The 21,875-nt window shown below is 41.6% G+C and overlaps 1 protein-coding gene across 1 annotated transcript; it reads right to left on the minus strand.

Moving 5' to 3' along the window:
* Positions 1–7,251: 7,251 nt before the first annotated feature.
* On the minus strand, positions 7,252–11,941 carry LOC101006700 (regenerating islet-derived protein 3-alpha). The gene is made up of 5 exons (XM_021925014.2): positions 11,476–11,941; positions 10,820–10,938; positions 10,479–10,616; positions 9,732–9,858; positions 7,252–9,453 (listed from the first exon to the last, which is right to left on the minus strand). The coding sequence occupies exons 1-5, from the start codon at positions 11,549–11,551 to the stop codon at positions 9,386–9,388; spliced, it is 528 nt and encodes a 175-aa protein (XP_021780706.1). The 5' UTR covers positions 11,552–11,941; the 3' UTR covers positions 7,252–9,385.
* Between the last annotated feature and the right edge of the window lie 9,934 nt (positions 11,942–21,875).

The raw sequence follows: 21,875 nt of genomic DNA on the forward strand, positions 1-21,875 counted from the left end.
AGTCTATTGTTTATTGACTTTTTTCTGTCTGAATGACCTGCCCATTGTTGAAAGTGGGGACTGAATTCTCCATAAAACATTGTATTACAGTTTTTCTCTGTCTTCAGATCTATTGATATTTGCTTTATATATTTATGAGTCCCAATGATGTGTACATATGTATTTAAAATTATTACATCATCTTACTGAATTGACTTCTTTATTATTATACAATGACTTTGCCTCTCTTTAAAGTTTTTAACTTAAAATCTATTTTATGTAAGACAACTATAGCTACCACTGTTTTATTTTGGAATCATTTGCATGAAATATCTTAATTATTTCACATGCAGCCTAGGTGTACTCTTAAAGCTAAAGTGAGTTTCTTCTAGGCAGCATTAAGTTGTGTCTTGGTAATTTTTTTAATTCATTTAACCACTCTATACTATTTGACTAGAAAATTTTACTCATTTACTTTTCAAATAATTATTAATAAGGAATTATTTACTACTGCCATTTTGTTCATTGTTCCCTGGTTGTTTTGTAGGCCCTTTTTCCTTTCTTCCTCCCTTTCTCTCTTCTTTTTGACTAGATAATTTTCTCTTGTGGTGTACTTTGGTTGCTTGCTTCTTATCTATTATTTATCTATTATAGGTCTTTGCTTTGTGGTTACCATAAAGCTTACAAAAAATACATTTATTATAGACTATTTTAAACAGATAACTTAATTTTGATCACATAAAAATATTTTACACTTTTGCTGTTATTCACACATTCTTGTTGATGTCACAATTTGCAAATTTCTTTATTGTATATTCCTTAACAATTATTGTAGTTATTGTTATTTTTAATAGTTTTGTCTTCTATGCTAAAGATTTAAGTGATTTACCAACCACTATTACAATGTTAGAGTATTCTAAATTTTACTATGTACTTAACATCGTCAATTTATGTTTTATACTTTCTTGTGTTCTTATGGTATCAGCTAGCATTTTTATCTTTCATCTTGAAGAAATTCTTTTAGCCTTTTTCATAAAGAAGGTCTAGTGTTAATGAAGTCTCTCAGGTTTTGTTTGCTAGTAAAGGTCCTCTCTTTTTGTCGTTTCTGAAGGGTAGGATTTCCAGGTATGGTATTCTTGGTTTGCAGGGTTTTGTTTTGCTTTGTTTTGTTTTCTCGTTGAGTATGTTGAATGTATTATCCCACCCCCTCCTGCCCTGAAAGGTACCTTCTGAAAAATCAACTGATAATCTTATAGACATTCGCTTGCATGTGGCATGTTATTTTTCTTTTGCTGCATTCAAAATGTTATTTTCATCCCTAACTTTTGGGAATTTGATTATAATGTGTCTCAGTGAAGACGTCTTTATATTTAATCTATTTGGTGTTTTTTTACTTCATGGATTTAGGTGTTCCTTTTTCTCACCAGTTATGGGAAGTTTTTCATAAGTATTTTTTTCTTTCTTTTTTAAAAAACTTTTATTTCAGGTTCAAGAGTACACGTGCGAGTTTGTTATATAGGTAAATTGTATGTCATAGTGGTTTGGTGTATAGATTATTTTTTCATCCAGGTAATAAGCATAGTATCCGACAGATGCTTTTTCAGTCCTTGCTCTCCTTTCACCCCTCATCCTCAAGTAGGTTCCAGTGTTTGTTTCTTTCTTCTTTGTGTCCATCTGTAGTCAAACTTTAGCTCTCACTTATAAGTGATAACATACAGTATTTGGTTTTCTGTTCCTGTGTTAGTTGACTGAGGATCATAGCCTCCAGCTCCATCCATGTTGTTGCAAATGACATGATTTTATTGTTTTTTTATGGCTATGTAGTATTCCACTAAGTATATGTACCACATTTGCTTTTTTAGCCTCCTGTTGATGGACATTTAGGTTGATTCCATGTCTTTGCTATGTGAATAACACTGCAATGAACATACATATGTATCTTTATGTTAGAATGATTTATATTCCTTTTGGCATATGCCCCATAATGGAATTGCTGGGTCAAATAGTAGTTCTGTTTTAAGTTATGTGATAAATCTCCAAACTTCTTTCCACAGTGGCTGAACTAATTTACATTCCCACTAGAAGTGTATAAACATAGCCTTTTCTCTGCAACCTCACTAGCATCTTTCTTTTTTGACTTTTTAAAAACAGCCATTCTGACTGGTGTGAGATGGCATCTCACTGTGGTTTTAATTTTCATTTATCTGATGATTAGTGATTTTGAGCATTTTGTATATGCTTCTTAGCTGTGTGTATGTCTTCTTTCAAAAAGTGTCTGTTTATGTCCTTTGCACACTTTTTAATGCAGTTGTTCAGTTTTTGCTTGCTAATTTAAGATTTTTATAGATTCTAGATATTAGACCAAACTATTTCAGATGCATAGTTTGCAAATGTTTTCTCCCATTCTGTAGGTTGTCTGTTTACTCTGTCGATAATTTATTTTGTTGTTCAGAAACTCTTTTTTTATAATTAGAACCCATTTGTCAATTTTTGTTTTTGTTGCAATTGCTTTTGGCACCTTCATCATGAAATATTTGCAAGATCCTATGTCTAGAATGGCATTTCCTAGGTTATCTTTCAGGATTTTATAGTTTTATGTTTAACTCTTTAATACATCTTGAGTTTACTTTTTAAAATAGTATAAAGAAGGGGTCCAGTTTCAATCTTCTGCATATGACTATCCAGTTATCCCAGCACCATTTATTGAATAGGAAGTCCTTTTCAGTCCTTTTCCCACTGCTTATTTTTGTCAACTTTGTTGAAGATTAGATGTTTATAGGTATGTAGCATTATTTCTGGGATCTCTATTCTGTTCCTTGGGTCTATCTGTCTCTTTTGGTACTAGTACCATTCTGTTTGGGTTACTGTAGCCTTGTAGTATAATTTGAAGTTGGGTAATGTGGTGCCTTCAGCTTTGTCCTTTTTGCTTAGGAATGCCTTGACTATTCGGGCTTTTTTGCTCCACATAAACTTTAAAACAGTTTTTCTAATTCTGTGAAGAATGTTTTTGGTAGTTTCTTATGAACAACATTAAATCTATAAATTGCCTTGGGCAGTATGGACATTTTAACAATATTAATTTTTCCTATCAATGAGCATGGAATGTTTTTTCATTTGTTTGTGTCATCTCTGATTTTTTTTTTAGCAGTATTTGATAATTCTCCTTGTAGAGATCTTTCGTCTCCCTGCTTATCTGTATTCTTAGGCATTTTATTCTTTGTATAACTATTGTGAATGGGATTGTGTTCTTGATTTGGCTCTCTGCTGGGATATTGTTTTTATAGAGGAATGCTAGTGATTTTTGTTTATTGATTTTGTATCCTGAAATTCTGCTGATGTTGTTTATCAGTTGAAGTAGCTTTTGGGCTGAGATAATGGGGTTTTCTAGATATAGAATTGTATCATATACAAACAGGGATAGTTTGACTTTCTCTCACCCTATCTGGATGCCATTTATTTCCTTCTATTGCCTGATTGCTCTGGCCAGGACTTTCAGTAATATATAGAATAGGGGTGGGGACAGAGGACCTTCTTGTCTTGTTTCAGTTTTCAAGGGGAATGCATCCAGTTTTTGTCCATTTAGTACGATGTTGTCTATGGGTTTTTCATAGACAGCTCTTGCGGTTGTAAAGTATATTCCTTCAATGCCTACTTTGTTCAGGGTTTAAACACAAAGAGATGTTTAATTTTGTCTAAAGCCTTTCCTGCATATATTGATATGATCATGTGTTTTTCTGTTTTTAGCTCTGTTATGTGATAAATCAACTTATTGATTTGGATATGTTGAATCAACCTCACATTCTAAAGCCTAGTTGATTGTGGCTTTTTGATGTGTTGCTGGATTTAATTGGCTATTATTTTGTTAAGGATTTTTGCATCAATGTTCATCAAGGATATTGGCCCAAAGTTGTATTTTCTGTTGTTGTGTCTTTGTCAGATTTTCATATCAGGACAATGTTGGCCTCATAGAATGAGTTAGGAAGGAGTCCCTCCTCCTCAATTTTTTGGAATAGTTTTAGTAAGGATGTTATCTGCTTTTCTTTATATGTCTCACCGAATTTGGCGGAAAATCTCTTTGGCCCTGGGCATTCTCTCTTTGGTAGGCATTTTGTTAGTGATTTAATTTCCGAACTCATTACTAGTCTGTTCAAGGACTCAATTTCTTCCTGGTTCAATCTTGGGAGGTTGTATGCTTCCAGAAATTAAACCATTTCTTCTAGATTTTTCAGCTTGTATGCACAGTGTTCAAAGTAGTCATCGAGGGTTTTTTTTTTTCTCCCCCATGGTGTCAGTGGTAACGTCCCCGTTGTCATTTCTAATTGAGTTTATTTGGATCTTATCTCTGTTTTCTGTAGTAGTCTAGCCAGTGTTGTATGAGTCATATTTATTCTTTCAAATAACATATTCATGGATTTGTTGATCTTCTGTATGGTTTTCACATCTCAATTTCCTTCAGTTCAGATCTGATTTTGGTTACTCCTTGTATCTGCTAACTTTGGAGTTGGTTTGTTCTCACTTCTCTAATTCCTCTAGGTGTGATGATAGATTGTTAACTTGAGATCTGTCTAACTTCTTGATGTGGGTGTTCAGGGCTATAAGCTTCCCTATTAACATTGCTTTAGCTGTGTGTGGGAGGTTCTGATATGTTGCATCTTTGTTCTCGTTCATTTCAAAGAATGTCTTTATGTCTACCTTAATTTCATTATTTACCTCAAAGTCATTCAGGAGCAGGCTGTTTAATTTCCACTTAATTGTATGGTTTCAGATGATTTTTTAATAGAGACTTCTATTGTTATTGAACTGTGATCAATCAAAGAGTGTGGTTGGTATGATTTCTGTTTTTGTTTTTATGTTGTTGTTTTTTTGAACTTGCTGAGGATTGTTTTGTGCTAAATTGTGTGGTCAATTTTAGAGTATGTGCCAAGGAGAAAAATGTGTATCCTGTTGTTTGAGAGTGAAGAGTTCTGTAGATGTCTACTAGGTCTGGTCAAGTGTTGAGTTCAGGTCCTGAATATCATCGTCAGTTTTCTGCTTCGATGATCTGTCTAATACTGCCAGTGGAGTACTGAAGTCTCTACTCTTATTGTGTGGCTATCTAATTCTCTTTGTAGGTATCTAAGAACTTGCTTTATAAATCTGAGTGCTCCTGTATTTGATATGCATATATTTAAGATAGTTAGGTCTTCATTTGAATGGAGCCCTTTACCATTATGTAATGCCCTTGTTTGTCTTTCTGAAATCTTTTGGTTTAAAGTCTGTTTTGTCTGAAATTGGTGTAGCAACCCTGGCTTTTTTTCTGTTTTTTGTTTGCATGGTAGATTTTTCTCCATCCCTTTACTTTGAGTCTAGTAGTGTCATTGCATGTGAGATGGGTCATTGCATATGAGAGGGGCATACCATAGGGTCATGCTTCTTTTTCCAACTTGGCACTCTGTACCTTTTAATTGGGGCATTTAGCCATTTACATTCAAGGTCAGTATTGATGTATGCAGGTTTGATCCTGTCATCATGTTATTAGCTAGTTATTATGCAGACTTGTTTGTGTGGTTGCTTTATAGTGTCACTGGTCTATGTACTTAAGTATGTTTTTGTAGTAGCCAGTAATGGACACGCTTTTCTGTATTTAGCACTCTTCAGGTTGTCTTGTAAGGCAGGTCTGGAGGTAATAAATTCCTTTAGCATTTGATTATCTGAAAAGGATCTTATTTCTCCTTCGCTTATGAAGCTTAGTTTTCCTGGATATGAAATTCTTGTTTAGAATTTCTTTGCCTTAAGAATGATGAATATAGGGCCCCAGTCTCTTCTGGCTTGCAGGATTTCTGCTGACAACACTGCTGTTAGCTTGATGAGGTTCCCTTTGTAAGTGATCCGCCCCTTCTTTCTAGCTGCCTTTAACATTTTTTCTTTCATTTCAGCCTTGGAGAGTCTGATGACCATGTGGCTTCGGCATGGTTATCTTGTGTAGTCTCACAGGGGTTCTCTACATTTCCTGAATTTAAAGGTTGTCCTCTCTAAGGAGGTTGGGGAAGTTTTCATGGATGATATTTTGAAATACGTTTTCCAAATTGCTTGCTTTCAATGAGTCATAAATTTGGTCTTTTTACATACCATATTCTTCAGAGGTTTTGTTTAATTTTCTTCAATCTTTTTAAAATTTGTAATATGTGTCTAAGTTATTTCAGAGAACCATCTTTGAGATCTGAGATTCTTTCCTCAGCTTGGTCAATTCTGCTGTTAATACTTGTGATTGTATTCTGAAATTTTTAAAATGAGTTTTTCAGCTCTATCAGATCAGTTTGGTTCTTTCTTAAAATGGCCATTGCATCTTTCATTTTCTGTATTGTTTTATTGTACAGAATCGTTGAGATGGATTTTGACTTTTGCCTGAATCCCAATAATCTTGGTTCCTATCCATATTCCGAGATCTATTTCTGTCATTTCAGATATTTTAGCCTGGTTAGGAACCATTGCTGGGTAACTAGTGTAGTTGTTTGGAGGTAAAAATAGATGCTGGCTTTTTGAGTTGCCAGAGTTCTTGCATTGGTTCTTTCTCATCTGTGTGGGCTGATGTTCCTTTAATCTTTGAAGTTGCTGTTCTTTGGATGGATTTTGTGTGTGTGTGTGTGTATTTGTGTGTTTATCTTTTTTGATGCCCTTGGGGGTTTGATTGTGGTATAAGGTGGGCTCAGTTGACTAACTTCATTTCTGGAAGATGTCAGGGGGCCAAGGTTCAGCTCAGCATTCCCCAATTCTGGAATGCTAATATCAGGCCCCTGGCTTTGTTCTCTTGCGCCTTGAGGTTAGGAACCTGCTGTGCTGGGGGGCCAAAAGTGTTCCCAGATTGGTGGCCACAACACTCCAGTAAGTGGCAGTGGTTACAATATTCTGTCAGGGTGGTAGCAGTGGGATCTGTGCTCATTTGCACATGCCACAGCAGTGGCAGCATGGCTAGGCGCATGCTCGTTGGCTGGGGTGAGACACTGACAGGCATGGGGACCCATTATTTTTTGTATATGACAGGCCCATTATTTTTTGTATATGTTTTCTGCCTATTTCCTGCCTCTGCTCCTTCTAGAAAACTCACAATGTATATATTGGCTCAGTTGATCATGTACCATAGTTTTCTTAAGTTTTATTTACTCTTTTTGTTTCTTTTTGTTTCTCTGACTGGATAATTTCAAATGACTTGTCTCAAACTCACTGACTTTTTCTCCTGCTTGATCAAGTCTGCTGTTGAAATTCTCCATACAGTTCTTCAGTTCAGTCACTATGTTTTTTTTTTTTAACTTAAAAAAAAAATCTCTTTCTTGACCTGATTTTGTTCATATATTGTTTTTCTGATTTCATTTAGTTGTCTATCTGTATTCTCTTGTAGCTCACTGAGTTTCTTTTAGACAATTACTTTAAATTATTTGTTGAGCAGTTTGTAAAATTCTCTCTCCTTAAGGTCAGTTACGAATCCTTTATTTTGTTCTGTTGGTGATATCATATATCCTTGATTGTTTATGATACTGTGGTCACGTGTTTTTGGTGTTTGACTTTTTGAACAAGTAGTCACTTATTCCAGTCTTTACTGACTGGCTTTAGCAGATAAAGTCCTTCACCAGTCAGTCATCCAGAGATTCTGGGCAGGTTCTGGGCAGATTCTGGTTCTAAAGAAGGCCTTGAACCCATGTCTTCATGGGTTAGCCAGGCACTAGGATAGATGTGGTACCTGAGTCTCTAGGACAGGTCTAGAGTGTGAGTCTGTGCATGCTGAGCTGGTACCTGGAAATACCGGGGCTGGCATGGAGCCAGGGTTAGTGGGGGCTGGCCTATATCCTGGGACCATGAATGTCAACTTACCTCTAGGGTAGATCTGGAGACTGGATTCATGGGGCTAAGGCTGGAGCCTGAGTCAGTGGGGGCTGGCTCGGTGCTAAGGTCTACTATAATGAGGCTTGATTCTGGGTGTGCTGGAGTATGAGACCAGACTAGTATTGAGTCCACAGAGGCTGGCCTGGAACTGGGATGATCTAGAGCTTGTGTCTGTTGGGGCTGGCCTAGTGACAGAGGCCACAGAGGCTGGTCTAGCATCAGGGTTTTGTGCTCAGATGGACCTAAAGGCTTGGGGAGGGTTTGGGGTTTGACAGAACTGTATCCTGCGACTGTGAGTGCCAGTTTGGAGCTGGGGTCTGCAAGTACTGGCCTGGAGTTGTAGCTGTGGGAGCTATCCTGGAGCTGTGGTGGGTCTGAAGGGCAGCTTCACATGGGTAGGTCTGATGTCTAGGATTTCAGGGGCCACCCTGGAGTCTGTAGCTGCAAGTACTAGCTTGTCCTTGAGGTGGGCATAGAGTCTTTGACAATGGGTGCTGACCTGTGATCTGGAGCTATGGGGAAAAGCATGATGCTGTGTGTGTCTGGAGCCCGTGTCTTCTGGGCAAGACCGCTGCAGTATAGAGGCTGACCTGGAACCTGGGGCCACAGAGGCTGGCCTGGCATCAAGGCAACCTGGAGTCTAAGTCCAAGGGTACCTGCCTGGAGTCAGAGGCCACTGGGTCTTACTGGGGCAAACCTAGTGTTAGGGTCCATGGAAAATTCAAGTGCTTACTTCACTCCCTTTCCCCAAGTTGAGGGAATGTCTCTCCATGCTGTGGTTACTGAGATTGAGGGAGAGGTGATGTAAATAATGTAAGAGTGTTCTTTCTACCCTCTTTAATGCATCTTTTCTTATTTTTTGCAACATGCAGATGCTTTAATCACTCCCTTGGACTTATTGGCTCTTGTGAAGGTATTTCCATTTTCAGGAATAGTAGTTCAAATGAATGTTTCTGTGAAGGTTTGATCAAGAGTTGGAAAGTCATATCTACCATCCTGCTTATGCCATTCTCTGAGAAGTACTATTCTAAGCACCATCAGAGCCTCCTAAATCTGTTCATGTCACATTGTCAGGTTTGGGCTATGGGAATGGGAGGACTGGAAGTACGTGGGAGAGAAATGTCCTCATCTCTTCACAACACAAATCCTACATGAGCAGGAGCCACGCCCTCATCACAACACACTAGTAGGGATGCACATTTCCTCATTTTCCCTAGAGACCTGGGTGAATAGGGAAGAAGGAGGACCTACAAAGTTTCCTCCCCTCAACCACTTTGTCCTTCTCAGGGTATGGCTATGACACTGGCACATACAAGACAAACAAGTGCAGACTAAAAATTTTATTATTGCTCTTTAAAGCCTTAGGCCATATGACAAAATGAAGAGACTGAAATGAGAGTGGGGAGGAAGAAACAGAAGGAAGATAAGAGTGAGGTGGTCAGGTTTGAGGGAATTAAGTGAATATTCTCTTCTAGGGTGAGTCTTCACACTGGTCTCATGCCCATGATGAGTTGCACACCAAACACAGGCTGCTGACTTCCCTCCTGCCCTAGTCAGTGAACTTGCAGACATAGGGTAACCTCACATCACAGTTATAATCTTTCCACCTCAGAAATGCTGGAGAGACAGAAGACATAAATGGAATGGGGCTGAGGAAGTTTGTGAATCCAATGAAGAGGCATCCCAGGTTTTAGCCTAGAAGTTAAAGCTTCTCTCTCACCTTCACCAGTGTCCCAATCCAAGAGAGAGATTCAAAGAAAGCAGAGAAGAGAGGAGATGACAGAAGACACACTGACATTGTATTTTCTAGCTCAGGAAGATTTCCTGAAGGTCAGACCCAGGAATGGGGGATGAGATGGAAAACACTGGGAAGAGGCAGCTCCTCTGTTTCTTACCTGTGTTTCTCGACAGCCCTGCACAGTGGCCGGGGTTTGAGATAGTGGAGGGATTTCTCTCCCATGCAAAGTAATTCATCACATCACTGCTACTCCACTCCCATCCATCTCCATTGGGCTCGGTGCCCTGTAGAGTAGAGGAGTAACCAGGTGATGGGAATGTCCATTGCAGCCCTTCTTGCATGGCCCCTTAACTGAAACACCTGATTTGCTTCCCAGCATGAGGGAATTTGGTCTGTTACTCCAGATGTTGCTGGTGAGCCCTTCACTAGGAACTTCTTCCTTGACTCCTCATTGCTATTGGAAAATCCCAGCCAATAAACACAAGATCCTTGGAACCACACAAGGTAATGTGTTACTTACAGAACAATAACTGGTGTAGCATTTGTGGTTAGCTTGTGAAGCTCAAGGGTAATGTCAGTTCTGTATGGGGGCAAAAATTGATCCTATCTTCATTAAGGATTCTTTCAGAACAGTAGGCAAAGACTCCATGAAGCTCAGAGAGTTATTAACGCAGCCTCATATGAGAATTATGTAATAAGCCTGAGGAAGGCAGATTGATTTTATCTGAAAGATGGAGACCTCCACAGAACTCTGATCTTCAGATGCTTCATGGCCTTCACTTTCCCCCAAATATTCCCCAGAATCTGAGCTCCAGTGCTCCCTGAAGTATTCCTGGGCAGCACAGGGGACAGAGAGTGGGACTGGACAACAATAGCACCTTGAGAGGGAAGGATATACACGCACCTGTGTGGGGTCATGGAGCCCAATCCAGACGTATGAGTAGCTATTACTAATGCTCTTCACCAGGGAGGACACGAAGGATCCCTCAGCCCCACTGAGCACAGACACCAGGTTTCCAGAGGGCCGTTTCTGGCAGGCCAGCTTTGAGGGAGACAAAGAGAATGAGAGGGAGCCTGAGACCCGTTGGGGGAGAGCAGGACAAAGGGAGGTGGGAGGAGGACTATGTGAAAGATAAGCGTGTTCATCCTCATTCCCAATGAACTCTTCTGAATGGAGACCCTCCTCCCCCTGAGACCTGCATGGATTTTCCCCTGTCACCTCCTACCCCACATCTAACCACTCACATCTGCATCTGTCCAGGATTTTGGTGACAAAAACAAGGCATAGCAGTGGGAGCCATAGGCCTTGGAGCCTTTGGGACAGCGGATCCGCGCAGAGGGCAGTTCCTTCTGGAGTTCCTCACCTGAGGTGGAAGAAGAGGGAGAGGGTAAAATGAATAGTGGGGGTTGAGGTGGAAGATGACCTTGGGGAATATCTAGACCTGTCCTTGGGGAGGAAGACCATATTCCTGATACCCCTTCACCTTCCCTTGTGTTTTCAGAAGTTCTTTATCTCAAAATAATAAATGGGGCACTATCTAGTCTCTTATTACCCTTTCCCCTTATTCAACCATTCAACACTCTCCTCACTCTGGGCTGTCTCTACACTGGGTCCTCCAGTCATTGTCCCTCCCCGCATCTCATTACTGACCCTCCACACTTTCTCACCAGTGTATATTAGAGTCCACTGACTAAATGGAAGCCATCTCATTCCACTCTTAGTGGACCACCGTGGAGCCTCCCACTGCAAGTTAACCTGAAGGAAGGAGTGATGATGCAGGAACTGCAGGCAGGTTCATTAGACGCTACGTCATTACCCATGTGACACACAGGAGCCTTCCTCCTCTTCTTGGCTCTGAGGATTCATAGGGAACCCAGTGCTAGAAGCAGAGCAATCTCACCTTGAACCTGAGACAGGAGCATGAGGCAGGAAAGCAGCATCCAAGATACGCTGGGCAGGGCCATGCGAGGCAGCATCGGAGTCTGACTTGAGGAGGCAATCAGGAATCACTAAAGAAAGCATGGTCAGTGGGAGAACACAAAGATACACTACGGCCTCATGTCTTTTTCCTTCTCCAGTCCCCTAGGACTAAAGTGATCTTGGTCACATCCATCATCTTCTACAGTTCTGAATGAGTTGTGAATCTGTGTACTCTCCCATCCCCAAGTCCTCCCAGGACAGCCTTGCTGAGTCTCAGAGCTCCTATGCTGCCTGAGGAAGGGACCCTCCCATGCATTCTCCTGTATCATGTGCAGTAGCCCCTCCCCAGGTCTCATCTTCTCTCAGCTCCCACTTACCTCTCTGGTGGGATATGGTATGGTTTGTCTGGTCAGGAAGGAGTGAGATTTTATAAGAGGATCTGGGGGAGGGACATTGGAGTGAAGAGTGACAATGAGAAGGTAGGACAGGGGTCATGGGGTGGGATTGGCATGGGGAGGAGACTCTTCCTGGCAAAGACTGGGGATTTTCCCAGATGTTGCCTCTTTCCTGTTGGCAGGCCAACACTGTCCCTAGGAAGAGGTTAAGTTTCCTTTTTCCTCTGCATCCTCCTTGTCAAAGACCTGTGCCACCAAATGTGATATGAAATCTTCTAATGTGGACATCTGAAAGAGGAGTTCCTCTGGTGGATTTCTTAAGAACCCACTTCTGAAGGGAAACCTATGTATTTCTTATTACCTCACCTCATAAGATTAAATAAATGTTAGATGTTAAGTAGAGGAATTATAAGTATGATAGACAGTTGAGGGCATAGATGGAACTGAAGCTAAGAGTAGGAGTGAGGGTTCAGGGCCTTTATGCACATATGGTAGCTAATTTTGATGAAACTTTAGAATTATCTGACAACTCAATAGATGAGCCAAATCTTACAGAAAATCAGGTGAGTGGACTTGTCTTTCCAGTCTTCAGCAAGAAAGAGCTTCCCCAGAGGAGAATGACAATGACAATGTGATAGAATAAGAGGTGATGAAGGAATACAAGACATAAGGACTACAGTCAAATAATGAGGATCAAAGAAGAATGAATAATGGTTAAAGAAGGGAAGAGCAGCCATCGTGTAAAAATCATAGGTCAGTTGGCCATGTGCAGTGGCTCATGTCTATAATCCCAGCACTTTGAGAGGCTGAGGTGGGAGGATCACCTGAGGTAAGGAGTTCAAGACCAGCCTGAGCAACACAGTAAGACCCTATCTCTACAATTTATATTTTAATGTAAGCCAGTTGTGGTGGTGTGTGCTTGTGGTCCTAGCTACTCAGCAGGCTGAGGTAGGAGTACGTTGAGTTGAACCCAAGAGTTCAAGGCTGCAGTAAGTTATGATCATCCCACTACACTCCAACTTAGGCAACAGAGTGAGACCCTATCTCTAAATTTTTGTTTTATGATGTTGTAAACATAATTCTGAATTGCATGTAAGTCTCTATGACATCAAAATGCTCACTACTTGTAAGTTGCTCATGAGCTTCCTTGCTGGACTGCCATTGGCTATACATTAAAAGCCCTTTTAATTACATTCTTAGTGGGAAATTGGTCAGCTTCATATGGGTATACTGAGAGAAATTCTTTTAATCAGGTTTATTTTTGAGTTGACAGTTTGATGCCTCTGACAAGCATACTACATTGCTCATACACTGGTTCAGGTTCGGTTTGGCCAGTCCAGGAAAAAGTTAGGCTAGTAATCTCTACAGACCCTGACTCTTACGCTATTGTTGTAGTATGCCAGCTTGCATGCAGATGTTTATAGTCATGAAATGTAGCTCATCCTTAATTCATGTCCTCAATATTCAGTACCCCAAATTCAATGCAATTCCTCAAATAATGTGAGAAGAAATATAGCCAGCAGATTATTTTGTTAAGGATTTTTTTCCACAAAATTTATACAATATGTAGACACATGGAAGTAGGGGGTAGAAGCTAACCAGAGGGTAGAATAGTTACCAGAGGCTGAGAAGGGGGAGGCGAGATGAAGAAAGTTTGGTTCATCATACAAACATACAGCTAGATAGAAGGAATATGCTCTAGCTTTTGATAGCACATAGGGTGACTATAGTTAACAACAATATGTTGTATATTTCGAGATAGCTAAGAGAGAAGATTTGAATGTTGACAGTTTATTATTAAAACTCACTTTTATTCTTAATTGAAATAATGTGACATTTATAATAAGCCTTAAGGTTATAAAATCCATAACTGCAATGTGAAATTTGTTTGCAATGACATTCACTAAACTCACTAAAGTTGAGTTGTTTTTGTTTTATTTGTCATTGTTCTTCATAACAATGCTTATTAATCAGGCATGGAGAAGTTTGTTTAAATATTATATTTATCGAGCTGGTTTTGAATTATATAAAAATTTACTTCTTGGGGATGACACAGGAATTCTTACTCTCGATGTAACCAAGGCTGAGTTTTAAGGAGCTTCCTTTGCCAAAAGATAAGATGCCCAATTTGTACTTTTATCCTTATATCTTCTGAATCAAATATTTTCAGATAAGACTTAGTAGTCATTCTTTGAACTATGCAAGTGAAAAATGATCTCTTTGCAGGAGTCTAATATTTGTTTAAAGGATGGTAAAATGTAGAGGTTTCCTGGAAGATGGCTCAGCAGGGCCCATGTCAAAAAATAGCCTTGAACTGTATCTCACTGGAGATTTATCACTAAAGTGCACCCCTTTGAGATATATTAACCAGATGTCCAGAATGCCACTTTGGTCCTTTCATCTTATCCTATGCCTGTCAAAAGAATTGGGAAAGCGATAAAATGAAGTGCTGAGCACCTATAAAATAGGAAAAAGGGACAAAGCTTCAAAGTCCCTGAGGCCAATGAGGGAAGTTATTAACATCAAAGAATTGGAAAGCTGATAACATAGCTACTGAAATTTGGTCAATTATACATAAGCAATGAACAGTAACTATCATATGACCTGTGTGGTTATTGGAGGCAATAATTTTTATCAGAAAACTGTGTTAATTTTTATTTGGTTTCAAATTTTCACATTGATCTTTTAAGAGTTCCCTGTTCATATCATGTTTGCTCTTCTAACGTTATCTATATGGGTATTTTATAAAGGCTATTGCTTATTATTTATTTTTGTTTTAGAATAAGCTAGTCATAATACAAAATGTTCATTTGGGAAAAAATTAAGATAATGTTTTCAATTAATTATCATAAATCATACTCAAAGAGCTTATGGATGATAACTTTGCAGATTTGAACTGTTCACAGTGTATCAGAGTTCACATTTCTCATGGTAGCAAATAAAAATAAAAATAAGAAATAATTTCATAGTCATGTTGCTTTTCTTTTTATGATAAATTATCTTTGTCATACAGAAAACATTTAACAAACAGGTATAGACTGACAATCTAGAATCTACAGTGATAATATCTTGCCATCTTTTTAAGCTTTTTTTTAGAGAAAGGAAGCAAAAAGAAGTAACCAAGAAATAATAAAATCATATTAATATTAATAAAATGATAAATAATATGATAGTAGTCCATTGATGTTATTCCTCAGTCCCACTTATTTCCATGCTTCTCCATTATAAATTTTATAATTATTTTTCCAATTTTTATATATTTTTTATATATATATTTTTTTGGAGTTGCAAGATTTAATAGAGTAGAAACAGAGCTCCCACACAAAGGGAGGGGACCCAAAGAGGGTAGCCATTGCTGGCCCGAATGCCTGGGTTTATGTCCCGGTCATTGTCCCTCCCATTGTGCTCTCAGGCGATGGATAATTGGCTATTTCTTTACCTCCTGTTTTTGCCTAATTAACGTTTTAGTGAGCTCTCTTTACTACCTGATTGATCGGTGTGAACTAAGTTGCAAGCCCCATGTTTAAAGGTGGATGTGGTCACCTTCCTAGCTAGACTTACGGATGCTTAGTTGGCCTAGGAAATCCAGCTAGTCCTGTCTCTCAGTCCCCTCTCTCAACAGGAAAATCCAAGTGCTGTTGAGGAGGTTGACCAATGACCACTCTAACTGCTTCCTGCTGAACTGGGACATAGTAGGGGTTATGCAGTTGAGATTTCCTCAGGAGGTGTGCCTTCACCAGGGGTCCATGGTATATCTTAGTCATGGACTGCATCTGGGGCTCCCTTTGAAGAACCATTTGTAGTTTTACAGCTTTGATTCTGGAAGAGAAAAACTTAACAAGGAGGTTAAAGATACAGGGATTTAAATGTATGGCCTGCAGTTCAAGGGATTATTTATTTGGCACACTTCACAGGCCCTGACTATCTGCTTGATAATTATGAAAAGTCCTGGTCCAGTAAATAATCATTTGGCCATCTGATGGGTACTATCAATGCCGAAGTGAAAGGTTTGGTGAAGGGTGTTAAGTAATTTCCATTGGTTAGCTGCAGGCAAAAGTATTTTTCCTTCTTTGGTGGCTAGCCATCCTGAGGGGAGGAAACTATGTCCTCGTTAGGTTCCCCATTCTATCTCTCCTGCTGAGTACTGGGGCTTGGTTTCCTGGAGGGAGTTACTCCACACAAGGGATCCTTCTATAAGCATTTCTAATGGAGGGTCCCATCTTGTGGCTCTTTTGGCTTCAATATCTGCTTGGCAGTTCCCTTCTATTTCCCTTTCTTTTCCTTTCTGATGACCCCAGCAGTGTAAGACTGCCACCTCTTTAGGTTTCTGTACCGCCAATAATAATCTCCCAATGGCTTCCCGATGTTTGATAGGTGTTCCCTTGGAAGTTAGGAATTCCCTTTCTCTCCATATTGCTGCATGGGCATGGAGGACTAGGTAAGCATACTTAGAGTCTGTATATATATTTACCCTTTTTCCTTCTTCTAATTCTAGTGTCCAAGTGAGGGCTATTATTTCTGCCAGCTGAGCACTAGTTCCTGGAGTGAGGGGATTACTTTTAAGTATTCCATTATCACTGACCACTGCATACCCCTCTTTTCAAAGTCCTTTTTCTACAAAGGAACTTCCATCAGTATACAAGTTGAGGTCGGGATCAGTCAAGGGAACCTCTAAAAAGTCCCCTTGAGCAGCGTAGGTTTGAGCAATTACTTGTGGACAGTTGTGTTCTATCTTTTCTTCATTGTCTGGAAGAAATGTGGCTGGGTTAAGAGTTGCACAAGTGCGCAGTCGCAGCACTGGTCCTTCAAGTAATAGAACCTGATATTTAAGTAAACAGTTGTCTGACAGCCACAAGTCTCCTTTGGCAGTGAGTAGGTCATTCACATCATGAGATGTCCACACAATAAGGTCTCTTCTCTGTATTATTTTAACTGCTTCAGCTACTAAGACTGCTACTGCAGCCACTACCCATAAACAGTGAGGCCAACCCTTTGCCACTACACCAGTTTCTTTACTCAGGTATGCCATGGGTCACAGGCTCATCCCTCAGACGTGTGTAAGGACTCCTAGAGCTATTCCTGTTTGTTCTGTGACATATAAAGAAAAGTCTTGCCCTGTTGGCAAGCTTAACACTGGAACTTAGGTTAGGGCCTTCTTTAGGGTCTGGAAAGCCACTTCTGCTTCAGGCGTCCATCTTACTAAATGGGTATTGGCTTTCTGAGTTTCCTTAATTAGTGTGTATAATGGTCTGGCTATTTTACCGTACCTGGGAATCCATATTTGTCAGAAACTTGTTATGCCAAGGAACCCTCTTAGTTGCTTTAGGGTTTTGGGATGAGGATAAGCCAGTATAGGCTGGATACATTCCTCACTGAGGGCCCTGGTGCCTTTGGATAATTTTAGCCCTAAGTATTTAACCCGCTGTGAGCAGAGCTGAGCCTTTGGTTTGGAAACCTTGTAGCCACAGGTAGCGAGGAAATTTTAGAGTGCTTAGGTGGCTTGATGGCACAAGGTTTCTGAACAGGTAGCTAAAAGTAAATCTTCCGCGTACCGAAGGACAAGAGTGTCCAGGTATGAGAATTGGCTCAAGTCTTGGGCTAATGCCTGGTCAAATAGATGGGGGCTATCCCTGAACCCTTGGGGTAAAACAGTCCAGGTGAGTTGAGACGTTGGGTTTGAAGGATCTTCAAAGGCAAACAAGAATTGAGAGTCAGGATGTACTGCAGAAAAAGGCATCCTTAAGGTCCAGGACTGTAAACCACTCTGCTTCCTCTGGTGTTTGGGAAAGCAGAGTATAAGGGTTAGGTACAGCTGGGTATAGAGGGAAAACAGCCTCATTGATAATCCTGAGATCTTGCACTAACCTCCACTGTCCATTGGGTTTCTGTACTCCTAAAATTGGAGTATTGTGGGGGCTATTGCCTGGTTTTACTAGGCCTTGGGCTTTTAGGTCCTTAACAATCTTTTGGAGTCCTTGTTGGGCCTTGGGTCTAAGGGGGTACTGCCTTTGGTAGGGAAAGGAGGTGGAATCCTTCAGTTTAACTTGAACAGGATGGGCATTCTTTACTCATCCATATTGTCCTTCTGTTGCCCAGACTTCAGGATTAATTCCTTCCTCAAGCAGGGGACAACAAACAGGTGTTCCTTCTCCTATGTTCAGGTGTATAATGGCCCCTGCTTTTGCTAGAATGTCTCTCCCTAACAAGGGAGTGGGGCTTTCAGGCATAATTAGAAAAGCATGTGAAAAGAATAAAGTTCCCCAGTCACAACTTAGTGGCTGGGAGAAGTATCTAGTGACTAGCTGTCCTAGGACCCCTTGGATAATGACAGATCTGGAGGGCAGTTGTCCAGGACAAGGGAGGAAGACTGAGAAGACCATGCCAGTGTCCAGGAGACAGTTAACCTCTTGGCCCTCAAAGGTCAAGCATACCTAGGGCTCTATGAGGGTGATGGCATGGGCTGGCGTTTGCCCCGGGCACCCTCAGTCCTGCTGCTGGATCATCTGATTAGTGGTTTCTGACTCAGATGACCTTCATCCCCTGAGTTAGTGGGCCTTCCAGTGATTCCCTTGACATAAGGGGCATGGAGGAGGGGGCGGCTTTTTTCTACTTGGACAATCTTTTTTAAAGTGTCCTTGTAGACCGCATTGGAAGCAAGCCCTATTAGGCATTCAATTTTCCCAGTTTTTCCCTTTTCCAGAGCCTCCAAGTCCACTTGCTTGAGGGCCATGACTAAAGTGGTGGCCTTTTTTTTTTAATCCCATTTATCCCGTTCTGCCTGCTCCTCCTGATCTCTATTTCAAAAAACCAAGGTTGCCAAGTTCAATAGGGTTTCTAAGTTTTGCTCTGGGCCTAAGGTGGACTTTTGAAGTTTTTTTCTAATGTCTGCAGCTGACTGAGTGATAAACTTATCCTTTAAGATTAGTTGGCCTTCAATAGAGTCAGGTGACAGAGAGGTATGCTTCCTCAATGCCTCCCTTAGTCTCTCCAGAAAGGCAGTAGGATTTTCTTCCTTTCCCTGTGTTACAGTGGACATCATTGAGTAATTCATAGGCTTCTTCCTAGTTTTCCTTAGTCCTTCTTGCACGCAATTTAGCAAATGTCTGCCGCACCAATCTCCATGTTCTGATTCTGTGTCCCAATGAGGGTCTACGCTGGGAACTGCCTGCTGGCCTGTGGGGAATCATTCTCTTTCCCCTGTTGTCATCCTATCATTGACCTGACTGAGATACCAGAGATCGCCAAACTCTCGGGCTGCAGTTATGGTGGCACTTCTCTCATTTGGGGTTAGTGTCTGATTTAGCAGTAACATTATATCTCTCCATGTCAGATCAAAGGATTGTCCTAACCCTTGTAAAACATCAATATAGCTAGCCATCAGGGTCATTTGATAATTTACCTAAGTCTATTTTAATTTGCTTTAAATCTGAGAGAGAAAAAGGTACATGCACTCTGGCTAGGCCGAATTCTCCTCCTCCCACTGCTTGAAGGGGGCATAATCAGGGAATATGAACACTTTTTGGTTCATTGTTTACCCGTTTGTCTATTTCCTTTGGGACAGTTTAGGTTGAAGGGGGTCCTTATGTAATGCCCAGACTGTTTGTTCCCCAAAGAAGACCACCAGAGTCCAGAGTCAAAGCCAAGCGGCAAGGATCTTTAACTGCAAGTTCTAACTTACCCTCCATTCCAATAACATACAAGAGGGCCCTCGAACAATGCAAAGTGCTTGCCTTTATAGCCCAAGGTAAATAGGATAATGTAAAGTTACAGAGGAACAAAGGAATTCCTTTTGGTTACAGCACTACAATTGGTTAACATTTGGGTTATACATTTAGCAGTTTTTCATTGTTCCCACGCTTTCAGTAAATCCAATAAACGGCTGTAACCTTATCGGAGACTTTCCAGGTGGTGTTTGTACTGGCCCGGGAAGCCAGACTAGGTCAGCGTCAGGAAGTGGGCAGTCCTGCAGGTCCTCTCGAACTCCGTGCACCTGAGCTAGTATCTCGGTGCAGTCATGGAGTGGGGCGTCCAGGTCCGGGTTGGGCAGCAGCGAGGCAGGGTTTAAGGTTGTTGGGGGCAGGAAAGTTATCCTGAGGGGATTTAGTAGTAGTCCTTGGTAGTGGGTGAGCCAGGTGTTACTTATTCATCGATTAGGTGGCTGTTTGAGTACACCCTTGATGGCATGTGGGGTAACGACCCATAATTCTTGACCCATGACAAGTTTATCAGCATCTTGTACCAGCAGGGCCGTGGCTGCAATCATTTGGAGACAAGGGGGCCACCCGGCAGCCACTGGGTCTAATTTCTTTGACAGGTAGGCAACCGGCCTCTGCCAGGGGCCTAAGTTCTGAGTTATTACTGCCTTGGCGACACCCTTGCTCTCGTCCACGTATAAGTGGAAGGGCTTGGTGACATCAGGTAGTCCTAGTGCAGGCGCAGAGAGTAGGGCAGTTTTGATCTGTTGGAAAGCCGACTCGGCTCCTTCTGTCCAATTAAATGGCTGCTGCCCCCATGTTGCCTGATACAAGGGTTTAGCCAGCTCTGTGAACCCAGGTGTCCATAGTCTATAAAATCTCGCCGACCCCAGGAATTCCCTTACTTGTCGGGTGGAGTGTGGCCTGGGGATCTGCAGAACAGTCTGCTTCCGGGCGTTTGTTAACCAGCGCTGCCCTCCTTTTAGCAGGTACCTCAGATTTGTTACTTCTGATTTACAGATTTGAGCTTTCTTTGCCGAGGCTCGGTAGCCTAGATTCCCTAGCGCTTGTAAGAGACCCCTGGTCCCCTGAATACAAGCTTCTTGGGTCTCAGCAGCAATCAGGAGGTCATCAACATACTGTAGTAAGGTTATTTCAGGGTGTTTGCTCCGTTATTGTAAACCCGCTGGGCTATCTGAAGGAGGTCCTGCCTTTTAATGTCTGGGGCCGCCTGATTTACAAAAGACATTATAACAGCTGCCTGACTTCCTGGAGCCTCTGGGTCTATGGGGGTGTACTGTCTAAAAGCTTCCATTAATCTTTCTAAGTAGGTAGCTGGGCTCTCTGTCTTTCCCTGCAGAACAGAGTATACTTTAGCCAAATTAGTGGGCTTGTGAGCAGCTGCCCGGAGACCCGCCATTAGAGTCTGGTGATAAAGGTGTAGCCGTCCCCTACCTTCTGCCGTGTTGTAGTCCCACGCCGGCCTGTATTCTCTCTCACTCCTCCGTTGTGAACAAGATTCGGAGGAACTGCTGACAATCATCCCAAGTAGGCTGGTGGGTGAACATGACACTATCCAGTAAAGCCATTAAATCTTTGGGGTTGTCAGAAAACCGAGCACTCTGAGTCTTCCAGTTATACAGATCACTGGTAGAGAATGGCCAGTACTGGAGCCTGGGGATTCCTGTGTCATCTGGGAGTCCTATTTCCCGAAGGGGTAGAGCCACTGTGGAGTCAGGCGGCTGGGGGGGTGCTAGCCCGCGAAGTGCGCCCTCGTGTCCGCCCCGCCGGCCCTTCAAAGTTACTTTCACTCTCAGCAGGTCTGTGTGTGCCGGCCGCCTCCCATCTGCCTGCTCCTTCCCGCGGCTCAGCCCAGGGGGCTGGGGCCTGGGGCCCAGAGCGGTACGGAGGGGGTTCTGTGGACAGTGGGTCCCCACTATCAGGTAGAACAGGATGGGGGGGGCAATCGGCTGCTTGGATTTTAGCGGCTGAGCAACCAGTGCCTTACAAGGTTCAGGGGCTAATTGGAAAGGTGACAGCCAAGGAGGTGGGTTCTCAACAAGGTCCTGTCATATGAGGATATATGGGATTTGATCTAAGTGGCCCGCACGCCCAGGTAGGAAAATCTTGGACTTTACTCTAGTGATGATAGCAAGTCTGAACGTCCCTTCGGGTGGCCACCCCACATCAAAGGCAGGCCATTCAGAGCGGCATAGAGTAATGAGCTTTCCCCTCCTGATTTCCAAACTAAGATCATGGCCCCTTGCTCTTACATCCTTGAAATTACTTGT

Source organism: Papio anubis, chromosome 14, assembly GCF_008728515.1.
Source record: "Papio anubis isolate 15944 chromosome 14, Panubis1.0, whole genome shotgun sequence".
Classification (NCBI taxonomy): domain Eukaryota; kingdom Metazoa; phylum Chordata; class Mammalia; order Primates; family Cercopithecidae; genus Papio; species Papio anubis.